Source organism: Phocoena phocoena, chromosome 4 (assembly GCF_963924675.1).
Source record: "Phocoena phocoena chromosome 4, mPhoPho1.1, whole genome shotgun sequence".
NCBI lineage: Eukaryota > Metazoa > Chordata > Mammalia > Artiodactyla > Phocoenidae > Phocoena > Phocoena phocoena.
Genome location: NC_089222.1, coordinates 98,523,528 through 98,539,075, shown reverse-complemented (window position 1 = coordinate 98,539,075; position 15,548 = coordinate 98,523,528). Strand labels below are relative to the sequence as shown.

The following is a 15,548-nucleotide window of genomic DNA, read 5'->3' as shown; positions in this document are numbered from 1 at the left end:
AACCTGTGTCCCCTGCATTGGTAGGTGGATTCTTAACCACTGCGCCACCAGGGAAGTGCTATACTGTTATACAAACAAATGTTACAGTTTCAAGGTACAGAGTCAGGAAGAGATGCCTTTCTGCTTCTTTCCAACCCTAAAACTTTGGATTTGTTTTGCCTTAAATCTTTGAGCAAAGAAGACAATTACTTAGTTTTCATATTTACTAGGATATATGGACAAGGCCTGTACTTTTCTATTTTTAAGACCTGTCTGAATATCCAGTACATTTCTATCAACTTTATCTTGTAAGGATAGTAAGAAACCACCATAATCAGAGAAGACTTAAAAAATCGCAACCGACCCAGTCATACTCCACCAGACATGCATTTTTCTTTTGGATATTAGGTATTGCTTGTTCAAAAGTAAAAAGAAATTTGCTTTCCGGGAAGGAAAGTTCTGTCTGAGAGCTAAATGCCATAGAGTTCCTATCTCTTGATAGGAAATTGACTCTTTTATGAATTAACTTCACTGTTTTCATCTCTTTTACTAATTTTACATGCACATTTGTAATGTTCAAGGTCTGATAACTAAACCTTTGAACACCTTGTTCAGAAGGTAACATTACTTCTAATTGTTTAGTTTGTGAGAAGTACCTTTGACTACTTAAGGTGGAACATTTTCTGGTCTCTTGCTCATGGTTGTGTTCCTGGAAACCACATTTGTGGTTCCCTGGGGGCAGCATCAAATAATCCAATAGCAGCTGTATCAACAGAGATGTGCTTGTATATTATTATCATTATTATCAAGTACACTGAGGATTGGACATTTTGCCCCAAAGTACTGACTTTGTTGTCTGGAATAGTAAGGGATTTGGCAAAGTTCAAAAATAAACCAAAGATTTTACACTGAAAAATGCAGAAATTCTAGGGACTTCCATGGTGGTCCAGTGGCTAAGACTCCGTGCTTCCAATGCAGGGGGCCCGGGTTCAGGCCCTGGTCAGGGAACTAGAACCCACATGCCACAACTAAAGATCCCGCCTGTCGCAACTAAAGATTCTGCATGCGGCAAGTGAAAGATCCCGCATGCTGCAATGAAGATCCCACGTGCCGCAACTAAGATCTGACGCAGCCAAATAAATAAATAAATATTAAAAAAGAAAAATGGAAAAATTCTAGTTCTTCATTAATTTGGTAAAAATAATTTTATCTCATTAAATGGGGTTTTCAGTTCATTTACACATTTAATCATTTAAAAGTATGGTATTTATTAAGAAAGATTCCATTACATTTTCTTTGTGTAATGATTACAAACAATCCTTTGAATTCTAACAGGCTGTCGTGTACATTTTGGCCAAATAGAATAGATAAACCCCAGTCTTTATCAACTATAGACCTTAATTAACTGTCTCAACAGTAGACATGACGTTTCTTTCACTTTCTGGTCCAACACTTTGGTAACCATACAGCAAAAGAACAAAATGTTTCTTGTGTGGTTACGAGTTAGATTCTTAAACATATGAGTTTGTAGTAGCTTGGTTAAGAAATCTTTCAAATTTGATCACTGCTTTTCTGTTGAATATGAACCCAAGTGATTACATTTTCGTTTAATTCCTTTCCCTTAAGGAGGCAACACTTTGGGAAATTTATACAGTTAAACTAATATTCTTGGAATCCTATGAGTAGAGGAAAGGATTTACATTATCTTATTGAGAGAATGTAATGGGAGTAATTTATTTTCTTAAAAAAACCACAAAAATGACAAAATCCTGGTTTTCTGATCCTAGTGGGATGCTCTGCCTTTTAGCCTGCTCCAAAAGAATTTTAGAAATTGGCTAAGATAGGGATTTTTATTTGTACAGATTTCTTATGTATTGTATGCTAAAATTGTAAACAATGACTGGAACCTTAGCTTTTGAGAATTCTGAGGGAATTAGCTATTTTTAGTAGTTATTTCCTGGCTAAAAAACAATTCATACCTTTGTGAAAGTTTTTTTTTAAGTATTATTTTAACCATATACAAATGAAAATAAAATTTATTTCATACTTACTTTTCTCCTTAAACATAGTAGACTAAACATAATTGCTTGATGATTTACTTGATAATTTATTTGATGACGTGGTATTATTTTGCTTTAATATATAATAAATACAGTGATGATGTTAGAGTTTTTTTCGTTCCTCTAACAGTTATTGAATATTCACTGTAAGACAGGTATTGTTCTAGGCATGAGATCTGTATAGTTTTGTAGTAGTATTCCCATACCTTGAATTCTTGGCCCAATTTTATGGTTTCTCCTTCTTGCCACCATCTGGCATAATGTTAAGAGCATAAATTCTGGTACCAGACTGTTAAAATTGGAATCCTAGTTCTACTGTTTACTAGTTGTGTGACTATAAGCTATACAACCGCCCTTTGCCTCAGTTTTTACGTCTGTAAGCTAGGGCCAGTGATATAACCTGTTTCATAGGGTTATTGCAAGAATTTAAAGGCATGTAAAATGTTTGAACTGTGCTTGGCACAAAGTTAGTGCTATAGAAAGTTATTAGTCATTATCGCTACTATGAATATTACTATTACTATGACTTCTCAATGCTGTTTGCCGTGTTTCCTGTTTTTAAATTTCTTTAATCTTAGCAAACAGATAACTAAGCTAGCTAGAACTAAGTGTAAAATAAGAATAAATTGACTGTATGAAATCTGAGATTTCCTTTCAAGAAAACAAAATGTGGTGTATGCCTTGGCATTATGTCTAAGAACCTTTCTTTCTTAGACATAACCTTTAATAGGTCATACTTATAAATGAGTACTGAGGAAGGAAAAACAAATAAAATTTATCTTAATAAATGAGACTTGTCTTTCAGGGAAAAAGATCTTGAAGAAGCTTTGGAAGCAGGAGGTTGTGATCTTGAAACTTTGAGAAATATAATTCAAGGGAGACCACTGCCTGCTGATCTGAGGGCTAAAGTTTGGAAGGTAACTAGAAACTGAAACAAATAAAATGTAATGACTTAAGAATAATATTTTAGAATTTTTATTTTCAGTTGTCTTAGTTGCAGAAGTACATGCCACACTTAGAAAATTTATCAAACAGAGCAGCTTGCTAAAATGTGTGTTTCTGTAGTGTTTGGTATATTTAATAATTCAGGTTTTGAAAGGCAGTGCTTTCTTTTGTAGCCATTAGAAATGATGTTTATGAAGATTGTTCACTGAAATGGGAAAATGCAACCAATGAGTAAAATAGGATATATAATTGCAGATATGGAATGATCTCAGCTATGTTTTAAAAAAAAAAGGTAGGGAGAAGAAACAGGTCTCTGGGTGTTAGAATTACAGGAGATTGTCCTTTGCTTTATTTTCTGCTTCAGCTGTTCTCTAGTACGTGTGTATTATCATTTTTAAATTTTAAATTAAGATTTTTTTATGATGAAAAAAGTAGTTCCCTTTGTTAAAACGTGTAAGCAAAGGATAAGATAAAAAACCATCTGTTGGGCTTCCCTGGTGGCGCAGTGGTTGAGAGTCCGCCTGCCGGTGCAGGGGACCACGGGTTCGTGCCCCAGTCCGGGAAGATCCCACATGCCGTGGAGCGGCTGGGCCCGTGAGCCATGGCCGTTGAGCCTGCGCGTCCGGAGCCTGTGCTCCGCAACGGGAGAGGCCACAACGGTGAGAGGCCCGCGTACCGCAAAAAAAAAAAAAATCCATCTGTTATCTACCACTTATAGGTAGAACACATAATAATGCCTTGGTGACACATCTTATTTTTTCCACTCTGCACATATATATGTAACAGAAATGGAATTACAACTGTATATAGCATTCTGAATGTTTTGTTATAGAAATTTAAAACACATACAAAAGTAGAGAGACTTGTTAGTGAACCCCCATTTACCCATCACTTAGCTTTAACTGTTACCAACATGTGGCCAGTCTTGTTTGATTAGTATTCTATCCTTTCCTCCTCACCCCGCCCACTGGATTATTTTAAAGCAGATCCTTGGTAGCACACTAAAATATTTTAGTATGAAAGTCTAAAAGATAAAGACTTTTAAAATAACCATAACTATTAAATTGAAAAGAATAGTAATTCCTTAATGTGTCCTCACATGGCTGAAGGGACAAGGGAGCTAACTGGGGTTTCTTTTATAAGGGGGCTAATCCCATTCATGAGTGTTCCACCCTCATGTCCTAATCACCTCTCAAAGGCCCTGCCTGTAATTACCAAAACATCGGGGATTAGGTTTCAGCATAAATGAGTTTGGGTGAGGGGACACAAACATTCAGTCTATAGCATTAATGATGTTTGCTTGAAATAAATTTACATATATAATTATGTAAATATCTTGTGTAATTCATTTTATTCACTGGATTAACATGAAGTAGTGAAATTTGATATAGATACATTACTTTGTAATCTTTGAAGTGTGCATTATTCCTAAATTCAGGCCTCCATTATTATAGCATATTTTCCAAGAATGAGAAATAACATATGAAGCTGTTTGCTTTTTTTTATCTTTCTTCCAGATTGCTCTAAATGTTGCAGGAAAAGGAGATAGTTTGGCATCCTGGGATGGTATTTTAGACCTGCCAGAACAGAACACTATTCACAAAGATTGTCTGGAGTTTATTGGTAAGTTTAATAATTGTTTTCAAACAGTGAAAAAGTTTTCAAATAATAATTTTTGGATGAAGGAGTTGCTCTTTAGTAGAATTAACTTGTTATAATTTGGGATGTGTTGAATTTGTAAAGGGCTAATAAATAGCTTTAGAACTTCTTTTTTGAAATTCTTACGAAATAATGTCTAATATTTTAAGAGAGTCTGATTTTTAGTGTTTCTTTTGCATTATGTTTGATTAAACATTAACATACTTATGTTTAATTCTTCAAGTACCTTTACAGTTTTGTGGCAGTTTTAAATTGTTTTTTGGATAATTGAAGATCTGTATGATTGTATACAGTCCTCAGATTTAAGGGGGCTGTGTTCCAAAAGTTTATCTGTAAGTCGTAAGTCATGATCTGTTATAGAAAAAGTATTGTAAATCATGGGTGAATATGTTTCCAATCACCCCACAAGGTCTTTTGAAGATTAAATTAATTTGGTTTATATTTTTCTTTTTTAATTCATCTATAGTCCATTGGTCTTTTTGTTTCTTTCTCTGTCACATTTTAGTTAAATTATTGGCTAAATAAGCTTTTATGTGCTAACCTCAACAGAAGCATTATTGCTGATGTGGGCAAAGGAAAGGGAATTTGGTGGTGGAGAATGAATCACTTTCCCTCCCCTTGACAAAGCTAAAGTGGCAGCTGCCCATTATGGGGCAGATGATAATCCATTATTTGGAAAACACTTTTTTGCTTTCCAGGAATGCGGGTTATGCCTACCTTTCCTGCTTCAGATTGTCCATTCTTGTATATATCTATATGTTATATAGATACATATATATCTATATAACATAGATATAGGTCAAGTATTATTAACTTAGTAAATACTGAATAGCTAGTGAATATGAATAAGTATAAGGAAAAATATGCTTTTATGTAGTTCTATTTTGCCCTTGACATACTCTAAATAGAGTAAGGTAGTATTGTATGTTTGTAACCCAGTATTTTGTCCAATAACTGAGCATCTAACAGGCCCTTGGTAACTTTATTTTGACACTTATTTTCTAGACCAGCTTTCAGTGCCCGAAGAGAAGGCAGCAGAATTACTTTTGGATATTGAATCTGTAATTACCTTTTATTGTAAATCACGTAACATTAAATATAGCACGTCCCTTAGCTGGATACATCTCCTCAAACCGTTGGTGCATCTTCAACTGCCACGCGGCGATTTATACAACTGCTTTTATGCTATCATGAATAAGTACATTCCCAGGTAAAATATTATTTAGTTATTGCACTTTTAAAAATGAATAAAGGTCTAGTTTGTTTTGAACTAAAGTTGTTAGATTTATTTTGATGGTAAAGTAAATGGTTCAAATAATTTTTAAGGTTGTTTGAATCATAATTGTTACTTGACTTTATTTTTGTGGTTATAAATATTTTTTAAAGGATTCTTTAGTTAAGAATTTATGCAATGGAATATTACTGAGCCATAAAAAGGAAAGAAATTGGGTCATTTGTAGAGACGTGGATGGACCTAGAGTCTGTCATACAGAGTGAAGTAAGTCAGAAAGAGAAAAACAAATATCGTATATTAATGCATATATGTGGAATCTAGAAAAATGGTACAGATGAACCTATTTGCAGGGCAGGAATAGCAACGCAGATGTACAGAACCGGGGGGTAAGGGGGAGTGGGATGAATTGGGAGATTTAGATTGACATATATACACTAACATGTGTAAAATAGGTAGCTAGTGGGAACCTGCTATATAGCACTGGGAGCTCAGCTCAGTGCTTTTAGATTGACGTGTATACATTAATGTGTAAAACAGATAGCTAATGGGAACCTGCTGTATAGCACAGGGAGCTCAGCTTGGTGCTCTGTGATGACCTAGGTGGGTGGGATGGGGGTGGGGTGGGAGGGAGGTCAAAGAGGGAGGGGGTATATGTATACATATAGCTGTTTCACTTCGTCATACAGCAGAAGCTAACACAACATTGTAAAGCAATTATACTCCAATTTTAAAAAAAGTAATTTATGCTTCTAGGGTTTATATATGCAGTATAACTCTTCATAGTTTTTTGATTTCTTTACTTATAAAACAGTAACATAGTGTCTAAGTAAAAAGTAAAATTTTTGGAGTGCTGCTACTTTTTTTTTTTTTTGCGGTACGCGGCCTCTCACTGTTGTGGCCTCTCCTGTTGCGGAGCACAGGCTCTGGACGCGCAGGCTCAGCGGTCATGGCTCACGGGCCCAGCCGCTCTGCGGCATGTGGGATCTTCCCGCACCAGGGCACAAACCCGTGTCGCTTGCATCGGCAGGCAGACTCTCAACCACTGCGCCACCAGGGAAGCCCTGGAGTGCTGCTACTTTAAATGAGGTGCTGGGGTTACAGCTTGGAATGTAGTCCTAGAAATAGAGGCATTGAACAAGTAATTAGAAGTGCGCTGAGTGTCAGGAAGGTGAAATATAGAGTGCTATGGGAATGTATAATGGGGGTGACCTAACTTGCCCTGGAGGTCAGGGAGGTCGCCTCTGGGAACGTGACACTTAAGTTGAGTCTAGACAGATGTGTAGGTCGTTGTGGGGGGCAGGGGAAAGGGGGTGGGTAGTAGCAGGTGTGGCACTTACGAGGAAAGAAAGAATTCTTGTAGTTCTCAGTGCTGTGGATCAGGTAGTCAGGATTTTAGAGCCAAAAGGAACTTTTGACATAATCTAGACCAGTGGTTTGGCTGCACAGTGAACCTTTGATGCACATTGGAATCATTGGGGGGAGTTCTTAAAAATTCTGATGCCCGTTTACATACGTGACTAATTAAATCACATCTCTGAGGAGGACATTGGTGCACTGATGTTTGTTTAGGTTTAGAGCTCCTCGGTTGATTGCAGTGTGCAGCTGTTCTGGAGCTTGATAGTTAAGTGACTACCATTTTTTTCTGCTTTACTGTGCGGTAACATACTATATTAGGTGTAGGTCCTTTGTGTATTTTCTCATTTAAACAGTGACCACTGTAAGGTATGTATCTCTGATTTACAGCTGCAGAAACTGAAGCAAAGAAGGACATTAAAATGACTTATTCAGGATTACACTTCTGCTGTATGACTGAGTCAGGATTTGAACCTAAGTTTGATTGGACACCTGTGCTTTAACTAATAAGGTTCTCCACCCTCGTTGCTTATTAGAATCAACTGAAGAACTTTTTTTTTTTTCTTTTTCTTTTATAGCTTAAAGTATCATTCACATATTACAAAATTCATCCTTTTAGTATGTACAATTCAGTGGTTTTTAGTATGCTCACAGAGTTGTGCAACCATAGCCACAATCATTTTTAGAATGTTTCTGTCACCCCCAAAAGAAACCCCAATACTCATTAGCAGTCAACTCTCCGTTTTCCCCTAATACTCTCAGCCCTAGGCAACCACTTACCTTTCTCTATGGATTTGCCTATTCTGGAGAATTTATATAAATGGAATCATATAATATGTAGTCTTTTATGACTACCTTTTTGCACTTAGTATAGTGTTTTAAGGATTCATCCATATTATGGCATATATCAGTACTTATTTCTTTTTATTGCCAAGTAATATCTAATTGTATGCACAATATAAATAAAATACCACATTTTATTTACTCATGCAACAGTTGCTGGACATTTGGATTGTTTTTACTTTTTAGCTATTATGAATAGTGCATTTGTGAACATTAGTGTACAAGTTTTTATGTGGACATGTATTTCATTTCTTTTGGGTATGTACCTAGGAGTGGAAATGTTGAATCATATGGTAAATCCGTGTTTAACCTTTTGAGGAATTGCCAGATTTTTCTACAATAACTGCAACATTTTATATTCCCACCAGTGGTGAATGAAGATCCCAGTTTCTTTGCATCCTTGTCAACATTTTTTTTTAAATTATAGCCAGACTGAGTGTGAAGTGGTATTTCATTATGGTTTTGATTTGCATTTCCCTGACAGCTAATGATTTTCTGCTTTTTTTCATGTGCTAAGTGACAATTTGTATATCTTCTTTGGAGAAATGTCTGTTCAGCCAAAGAACTTTTAAAACATACTGGTTCTTGAAGTTTCAACTATAAATAGACTGTGTAGAGCCATGTAGGGTTTTTTTGTTTTAACTCCCAGGTGACTCTAGTGTACTCCAGAGTGGAGAACCTCTGTGCTACCTGGAAGCGATAGTGCTTCATGTTAGGAAAACAGACCCAGAGATGCCAGAATACAGGGCTAAGGTCATGGTAAAGCTGAGACTGGAATTCATATTTGGGAGTCATTCTGTTATACTAAGTCTCTCAACTGCTTATACTTTACCACCTCTCAGTGTAACAGAGCTAGTAATAGCAAGGGACATGATATTCCAGCTTTCTCTCTACAGAATGTTGGCAGTGGTAGTTACTAATAGAGGGATTGGGGTTTACATTGAGCTGTGTAACATATCGTCTTGTCAGGTTCTCCAGTTACTGTTTCCATGAGTTCCACATGTAACACAGTACTCCAGGGTCAGTGTTAATACCCCTGCATAGGGCCCAGCCCCACAAAATGTTGCTAGAACAACTCCACTATAATATATCTTCTTATTACAGATTCAGATATAACATAGGTAGAATTCTATCAAGCACAGTGCTTTGCAGTGGAGAGTAACTTTGTAATACACAGCTATTAAATGAATAGATGCTGTTGCAATGGCTGACTCTCTGAGATGTTCCACTTTTTCTGAGGCAAACTAGGCAATTGTCCTTACAGTGTATGTCCCTACTCTGCTTACAACCTGTGTTTATGTGTTTTGTTTTAGCAGTCTGTTGCCTTGCATATGTAGAGTGGGGAAAGTATTCAGACTAAGGAGGAGGTAATCTTGCCAATATGAATCCACTTCTGTCTTTGGGCATCTGAATTACCAATTTAGGGCTTTTTCTACAAAACTTCTCTGTTATCTGCAGTATTAGAAAATGGTAGATAGAGGGTCATACCAAATCCTGGCATTGACCTTAGAGCTTAGTTTTTTGTAGAACTTAATTTTCATTATTCCCATTGGAATAGCATTTTGAAACATTCCTTATCAATGCTTTTATGTTAAAACTGACATTCATTTCATTAACTTTTTTGCATGAAGCCTTTTACCTGTTTCAGTGTTTGTTTTTCGTTGGCTGTGCCCTGCAGCATGCAGGATCCTAGTTCCCCAACCAGGGATCAAACCCCCGCCCCCTGCAGTGGAAGCGTGGAGTTCCAACCACTAGACTGCCAGGGAAGTCCTTCAGTTTTTTTATAGTTTGCTTTTTTAGACTGTACATCTACCAAAATACCACTTGTTGAAATATTAAATTACATATGTGGAAGGGTAGTATGCATAATGGTTTAATGCCCAGTTTCTGTGTACAAGTCTTAGTTCCATCACTTCTTAGCTACATGACCTTGGGTGGGCTGCTTGACCGCAGCTAAGCCTCATTTTTCTCATCTGTAAAGTGAAGATGATAATAGTATCTTTCATAGTTGCCTGTAAAGATAAAATGAGGTAACTTTGTGAAGTGTCTATTATAGTGTCTGGCACATGGTATTTCCTCAATAAATACTGACTTTTATTATGATGGCCTATGCTTTGAGCTGTTTAAATTTTTTAAAATTTTTAATGATTTATGAGACATAGGGTAACAAGGTAAGAAGTAGTACAGTTAATAAGGTCGGTGTTTGGCACTTCCCAGGATTCACTCTGAGCACCTGATACCCAGGCCACTTCAACAGCTTCTAAGGCTCTGGGTCCACTATTTTGGAATGTTCATCTGTGGCCATTTCAGACTTGTACCTTTGCTGAAGGATTCCTAATTGAGTACATTAACTGTGGAGCTAACCTGAAGCCTTTCTAGGAGTTTCTTCTTATTTGGCAGGGAAGAAGGGAGCTGGACTTCCTCAGGACTCTCCAGATATCCTTTTGGGATCCAAAACTTATCAAAATAACCTAAGTAGTCCCACTGTTTTCATTGGTCCTTGTAGTCCTTTCTCCTGAGTGCTGCCTGGGTTCACCTGGAAAGACTCTGCCTGGAGTTGGCTGTAGACCTGTTGTTTCTACAGACTTTCTTTCAGGTCAGGTATATCAGGTGTTAGCAAGAGAGGTCTGCCCGGTTGTATCAGGCAGGCTTGCTGTTGTCAGTGCTGTGGTGTTCAGATGTTCTGGGGTAGGGAGGGGATGTGGGTATTGCAGGAGGATCGGTTACTGACATGATCATTTCTGACCTATTAATGCAAGAAACTTTGCTTTTGTTTTTTAGGGATTGTTCTCTGAAGGGGAGACCATTTCATCTTTTCCGATTACTCATCCAGTACCATGAGCCAGAGCTTTGTTCTTTTCTTGATACAAAGAAAATTACTCCAGACTCCTATGCACTCAACTGGGTAATAAAGTGAAAGTAGGAACACTTAATGAAAAATAGCTTTCTATAAAACTATAGTTAGGTGTTTTTTTTCCCCCAAGGAAGAGAAAGAAAAGCACTAAATTATAGACTATTACTATTTAAACTAAAGGAGTAAAATTATTGACACTTCAAAAATGATTTTTTTTTGCTCTTCACTTACATTAGTTTAAATTATTTAATATGAAGTTTAGCCTTTTGTTGTTTTACAAATATATGTAAATATATGTGATATATTTACTTATGTATAATATATATATGTAATATATATAAATATATGATCTGTATCAGTTCACTTTAAAACTGTGATTAAATTGTTGATAGTATGTATAAGAATTGATATCCAATGACAAGGAAAATAACAAGATTATCAAATGATTAATATGAAAGAATATAAAGTACATATCAGGGACTTTCCTTGTGGCGCAGTGGTTAAGAATCCCCCTGCCAATGCAGGGGACACGGGTTTGAGCCCTGGGCTGGGAAGATCCCACGTGCTGCAGAGCAACTAAGCCCGTGTGCCACAACTACTGAGCCTGCGCTCTACAGCCCGCGAGGCACAACTGCTGATCCCACGCACCACGACTACTGAAGCTCGTGTGCCCTAGAGCCTGTGCTCCGTGACAAAAGAATCCACCGCAATGAGAAGGTTGCGCACTGCAACAAAGAGTAGCCCCCCGCTCGCTGCAACTAGGAAAAGTCCGCGTGCAGCAATGAAGACCCAACGCAGCCAAAAAATAATAAATTAAAAAAATTTTAATAAAAGTACATCTCAGTACTCTGTCATTCTATATTTTTATTTTTTTAAATTTTATTTATTTTTGGCTGCGTTGGGTCTTCATTGCTGCGCGTGGGCTTTCTCTAGTTGCGGTGAGCGGGGGCTACTCTTTGTTGCGGTGTGCGGGCTTCTCATTGCGCTGGCTTCTCATTGTAGAGCACTGGCTCTAGGTGCGCGGGCTTCAGTAGTTGCGGTGCGTGGGCTCAGTAGTTGTGGCGCACGGGCTTAGTTGTTCTGCAGCATGTGGGATCTTCCCGGACCATGGCTCAAACTCGTGTCCCCTGCATTGGCAGGTGGGTTCTTAACCACTGTGCCACCAGGCAAGCCCTATATTTGTATTTTTAAATGGGAAGTTCTGTTATTTCTAGGTCAGTGGTTCTCAAACCTTTTGGTCTCAGGACCTCTTAACACTCAACATTTATTGAGGAGCCACAATTTATGTGGATTATGTTGGTTAGAAATTAAGAAATTTTAACCATTTATTAATTCATTTAGAAGTAGTGATAAATCCAATGCATGTTAACATAAATAGCCTATTTTTAAATGAAAATTAACTATTTTCGAAAAAGAAAATCAGAATAGTGACATTTTTTAATATTTTTGCAAATCTCAATATTTGGTTAGAGCACAGGCAGGTACGTTCTCATATCTGCTTCTCTGTTGAATCTGTGATGATACCATATTTCGTGTAGCCTTTGGAAAATTCTGTTGTTCATTTGTGAGAGAATGAATATGAAAAAGGCAAAATCTAAGTATTATTATGAAAATAGCTTTGACATCACAAATGCCCTGTAAATACTCTTGGGGACTTCCAGGGCTCCTCAGACCATACTTTGAGAACTGCTCTTATAGGGTAACTTGAAGATCTTTCTAAAACAGTGATTGGGTTCTAGAAGAATATACATATATTCAAAACTTTTAATGTATTCCTTGATCATGTCTTACCTAGCTTTTCTTCAGGAAGGATTCCATTTCTGCCACTTATTAACCATGTGATTTAATACACTTAGCCTCTGAGCTTCGATTTCTTCATCTGTAAAATGGAACTAATAATAATAATAATAGTACCTATCTCAGGAGGTGATGAGATGAGTAATGAGGAAATGGTGACTAGAGAATCGCAACTGGTTTCAGCTCTGGCATACTAAATCTCATACTGCAGCAGCCTATTCTTTCATTCCTTCTCGGCTGCAGTTTTCTCATTTTGAGTAAAAATAATAAAATTGTAGTTTCTCTGAGATTCATATGTTGCTATTAAATCTACTTATTTGTGTTGAAGTAAGAAACTTTCTTTTAAGCATTCTGATATGTTAATAGAGATCTCTCTTGTCACATTATGCCTGGGAAATGCCATTTCTGTGACCAGAACTCTGAAGTAGTACTCAGTGCTGCTAGCAGATTTTAACTGAGTACTGAAACTACCAGTTTCACTTTGTCAATGCCCGAAGTAGTTCATTCTTGCTACTAGTATCATGTCTATGGGATGGAGTCTTTTTTTTTTTTTTTTAAATCATGAGATGAAACAAAATGAATTCCTAAATTTTGAGAACTCATAACTGTGAATGATGCAATGGTAGCTTTAGTTTAGCTAACTGAATTTAATGATGACCATATCTTGCTATTCTGTTTGTATTTGCATCTTCTGTATTTGTAATAGTAATTTTTAAAGTTACAGAAAACATTAGAAGCATTATGTACTTTAAAAGCTTTGTGGTCAGCTGTAATAGCAGTTACATCAGCTGTGGAGTGTTAGGCTTTTTCTAGCCCAAACATCACCATTTACTAGCTCTGTGATGTTAGGAAGGTTATTTAATAGACGTCTGTTTTCTTACCTATAATATGGGGAGGAAAATGTCTATTTTGAAGGACTGTTGTGAGAATATTTAGAATAAGAGATATATAATAAAAGATATGTGGCAGTAATTTAGTACCTGGCACAAAATATTCACTAAATGTACGTGTTCTCATTAGCTCCCTTTAGCCATTAAGACTGTTTGAAATTTAACTTCTAGATGGAATTGTTTCTGTATCTAATAAAAATGGAATAATCTAAAAATATCACTGAATTTATGCAATTTAAAACACAGTTGGGCTCTAGAGGAACTTACACATTAACAATTCTTTTATTTGAAGTAGAAAACCATAGAGCTCCTGAAACGTTTTGAGGGACATGAATGTTGTCTCATCTGTTTCAAATGATGTACAAGTAAGATTGGTGAAGAATTTGCCTTTAAATTGTCCTTACAATTTCATTTGGTGCTCTTAACTCCAATTACCATGCTTGATCCTCACAATTACCTTGCAAGTTAAGTACTATAATAGTTACCCTTACAGAGCTTGTGGGGTTACTATGCTGTGGCAGATATGTGCCAGTTACTATATATATGTATATATGTGCTAGTTACTGTATATACCCTAGGTTAGAGGATGGGTAGTAGTATTCCTTTTTTTTTTTTTTTTTTTTTTAAAAAAACAGAAGTAGAAATGGAAGCTCTAGAGGTTAAGTGACGTACCCTAAGTTATACAGCTAGTAAGTGGCTTCATTGTGCCTTGAATCCACATGTTCTGCCTTTGGATTACATACAGTAAAGTTAAGGTACAAGTTAAATATCAGGTACAGACAGTTTGATATAATGTTACGCATTTGCCTGAATACTTTTAAAAGAACAAGTCGTTGCCAGTGGTTTATATCTCTCATTTCATTTCCTGATTACAGCTTGGAAGTCTTTTTTCCTGTTACTGTTCCATTGAAGTCACTCAGGCAATATGGGATGGATATCTACAACAGGCAGATCCATTTTTTATTTATTTCTTAATGTTAATAATCCTTGTTAATGCAAAGTAAGTATTAAGTTGACTAGATTTTTTCCTCTCTGTTCTCAGGGTGCTCTGTTGATATTTAACTCAAATTCATCTGATTCTCTTTTTACAGAGAAGTCATTTTAGCGCAGGAGTCTAACAGCAAAGAAGAAGTTATCCGTAAGTATTATTTAATGTGGAGAAAACATTTCAAGTCAGTTTTCTGAAACTCGGTTTCCTCATGTATAAATTTAGAATACTCTAGAAGAGCTCTGAGGTTCCATTAAAGTCTTACACACTCTCCACGTACAGACCTTAAAGACTGTTGCCCCTGATTGCCACCCTTGTTCATTCCTTCTATGTATTTTTCACTCTTTCAATTCTTTTCCATATACTCTTTCTTTGGTTTCATTGTTGAGATAAACTGCCCTCTTCTCACTCTCCCCTTCCTTCTTCCTTAATTTGCCTTTGAATACTCAGCTCTTACAAGTGTATCCGTTGTTGAAGTCTTGGTTCTTCGTTTGGGTTCTCCCCCACTCTAGCTCCCACACAGATTTAGTTACTTGCTCTCTATAGTGCCTGGCACTTTGTACTGTGTGTGTTACAGTGTTTATCTCACTATGTTATAATGATTTATCGTCACATTTCTCAAACCAGACAAAGTTCCTTAAGTCAGGAACCATTTCTTGGTCATTTTTTATTTCCAGGGACCCTGACATTTATTATGTGTTCATTGAATAAATCACACTATTCCAATCGAGGCTAATGAATTTGATTTGATTGCTAGGTACCATCATTCACTAAGAGCAGAACTGTATTAACAGTTTCAGTTTCTTTGGGGAAAATCCACTTCTCAAGCAGTTTTCAGTGCATCACTGTTGAGGTTCCATTTATATAGTTCAAATGTTGAAGATAAACTAACTTTGATATGTAAATAATGTTCATTACTGTATTTTTCACAAAAAACCTTTTAAAT

General features: G+C 36.5%; 1 protein-coding gene across 2 annotated transcripts in view; it reads left to right on the top strand.

Annotated features, from left to right (window-relative positions):
* Positions 1-15,548, top strand: part of TBC1D23 (TBC1 domain family member 23) — a 65,840-nt gene that overhangs the window by 22,977 nt on the left and 27,315 nt on the right. The window contains exons 2-7 of one of the 2 annotated variants that reach the window (XM_065876148.1): positions 2,845-2,956; positions 4,502-4,607; positions 5,649-5,853; positions 10,855-10,978; positions 14,490-14,614; positions 14,706-14,752. In XM_065876148.1, coding sequence (XP_065732220.1) covers positions 2,845-2,956; positions 4,502-4,607; positions 5,649-5,853; positions 10,855-10,978; positions 14,490-14,614; positions 14,706-14,752 — 719 coding nt within the window. Of the gene's footprint in view, positions 1-2,844; positions 2,957-4,501; positions 4,608-5,648; positions 5,854-10,854; positions 10,979-14,489; positions 14,615-14,705; positions 14,753-15,548 lie in introns of those variants that run through there. The other variant, XM_065876149.1, reaches the window with a different exon arrangement.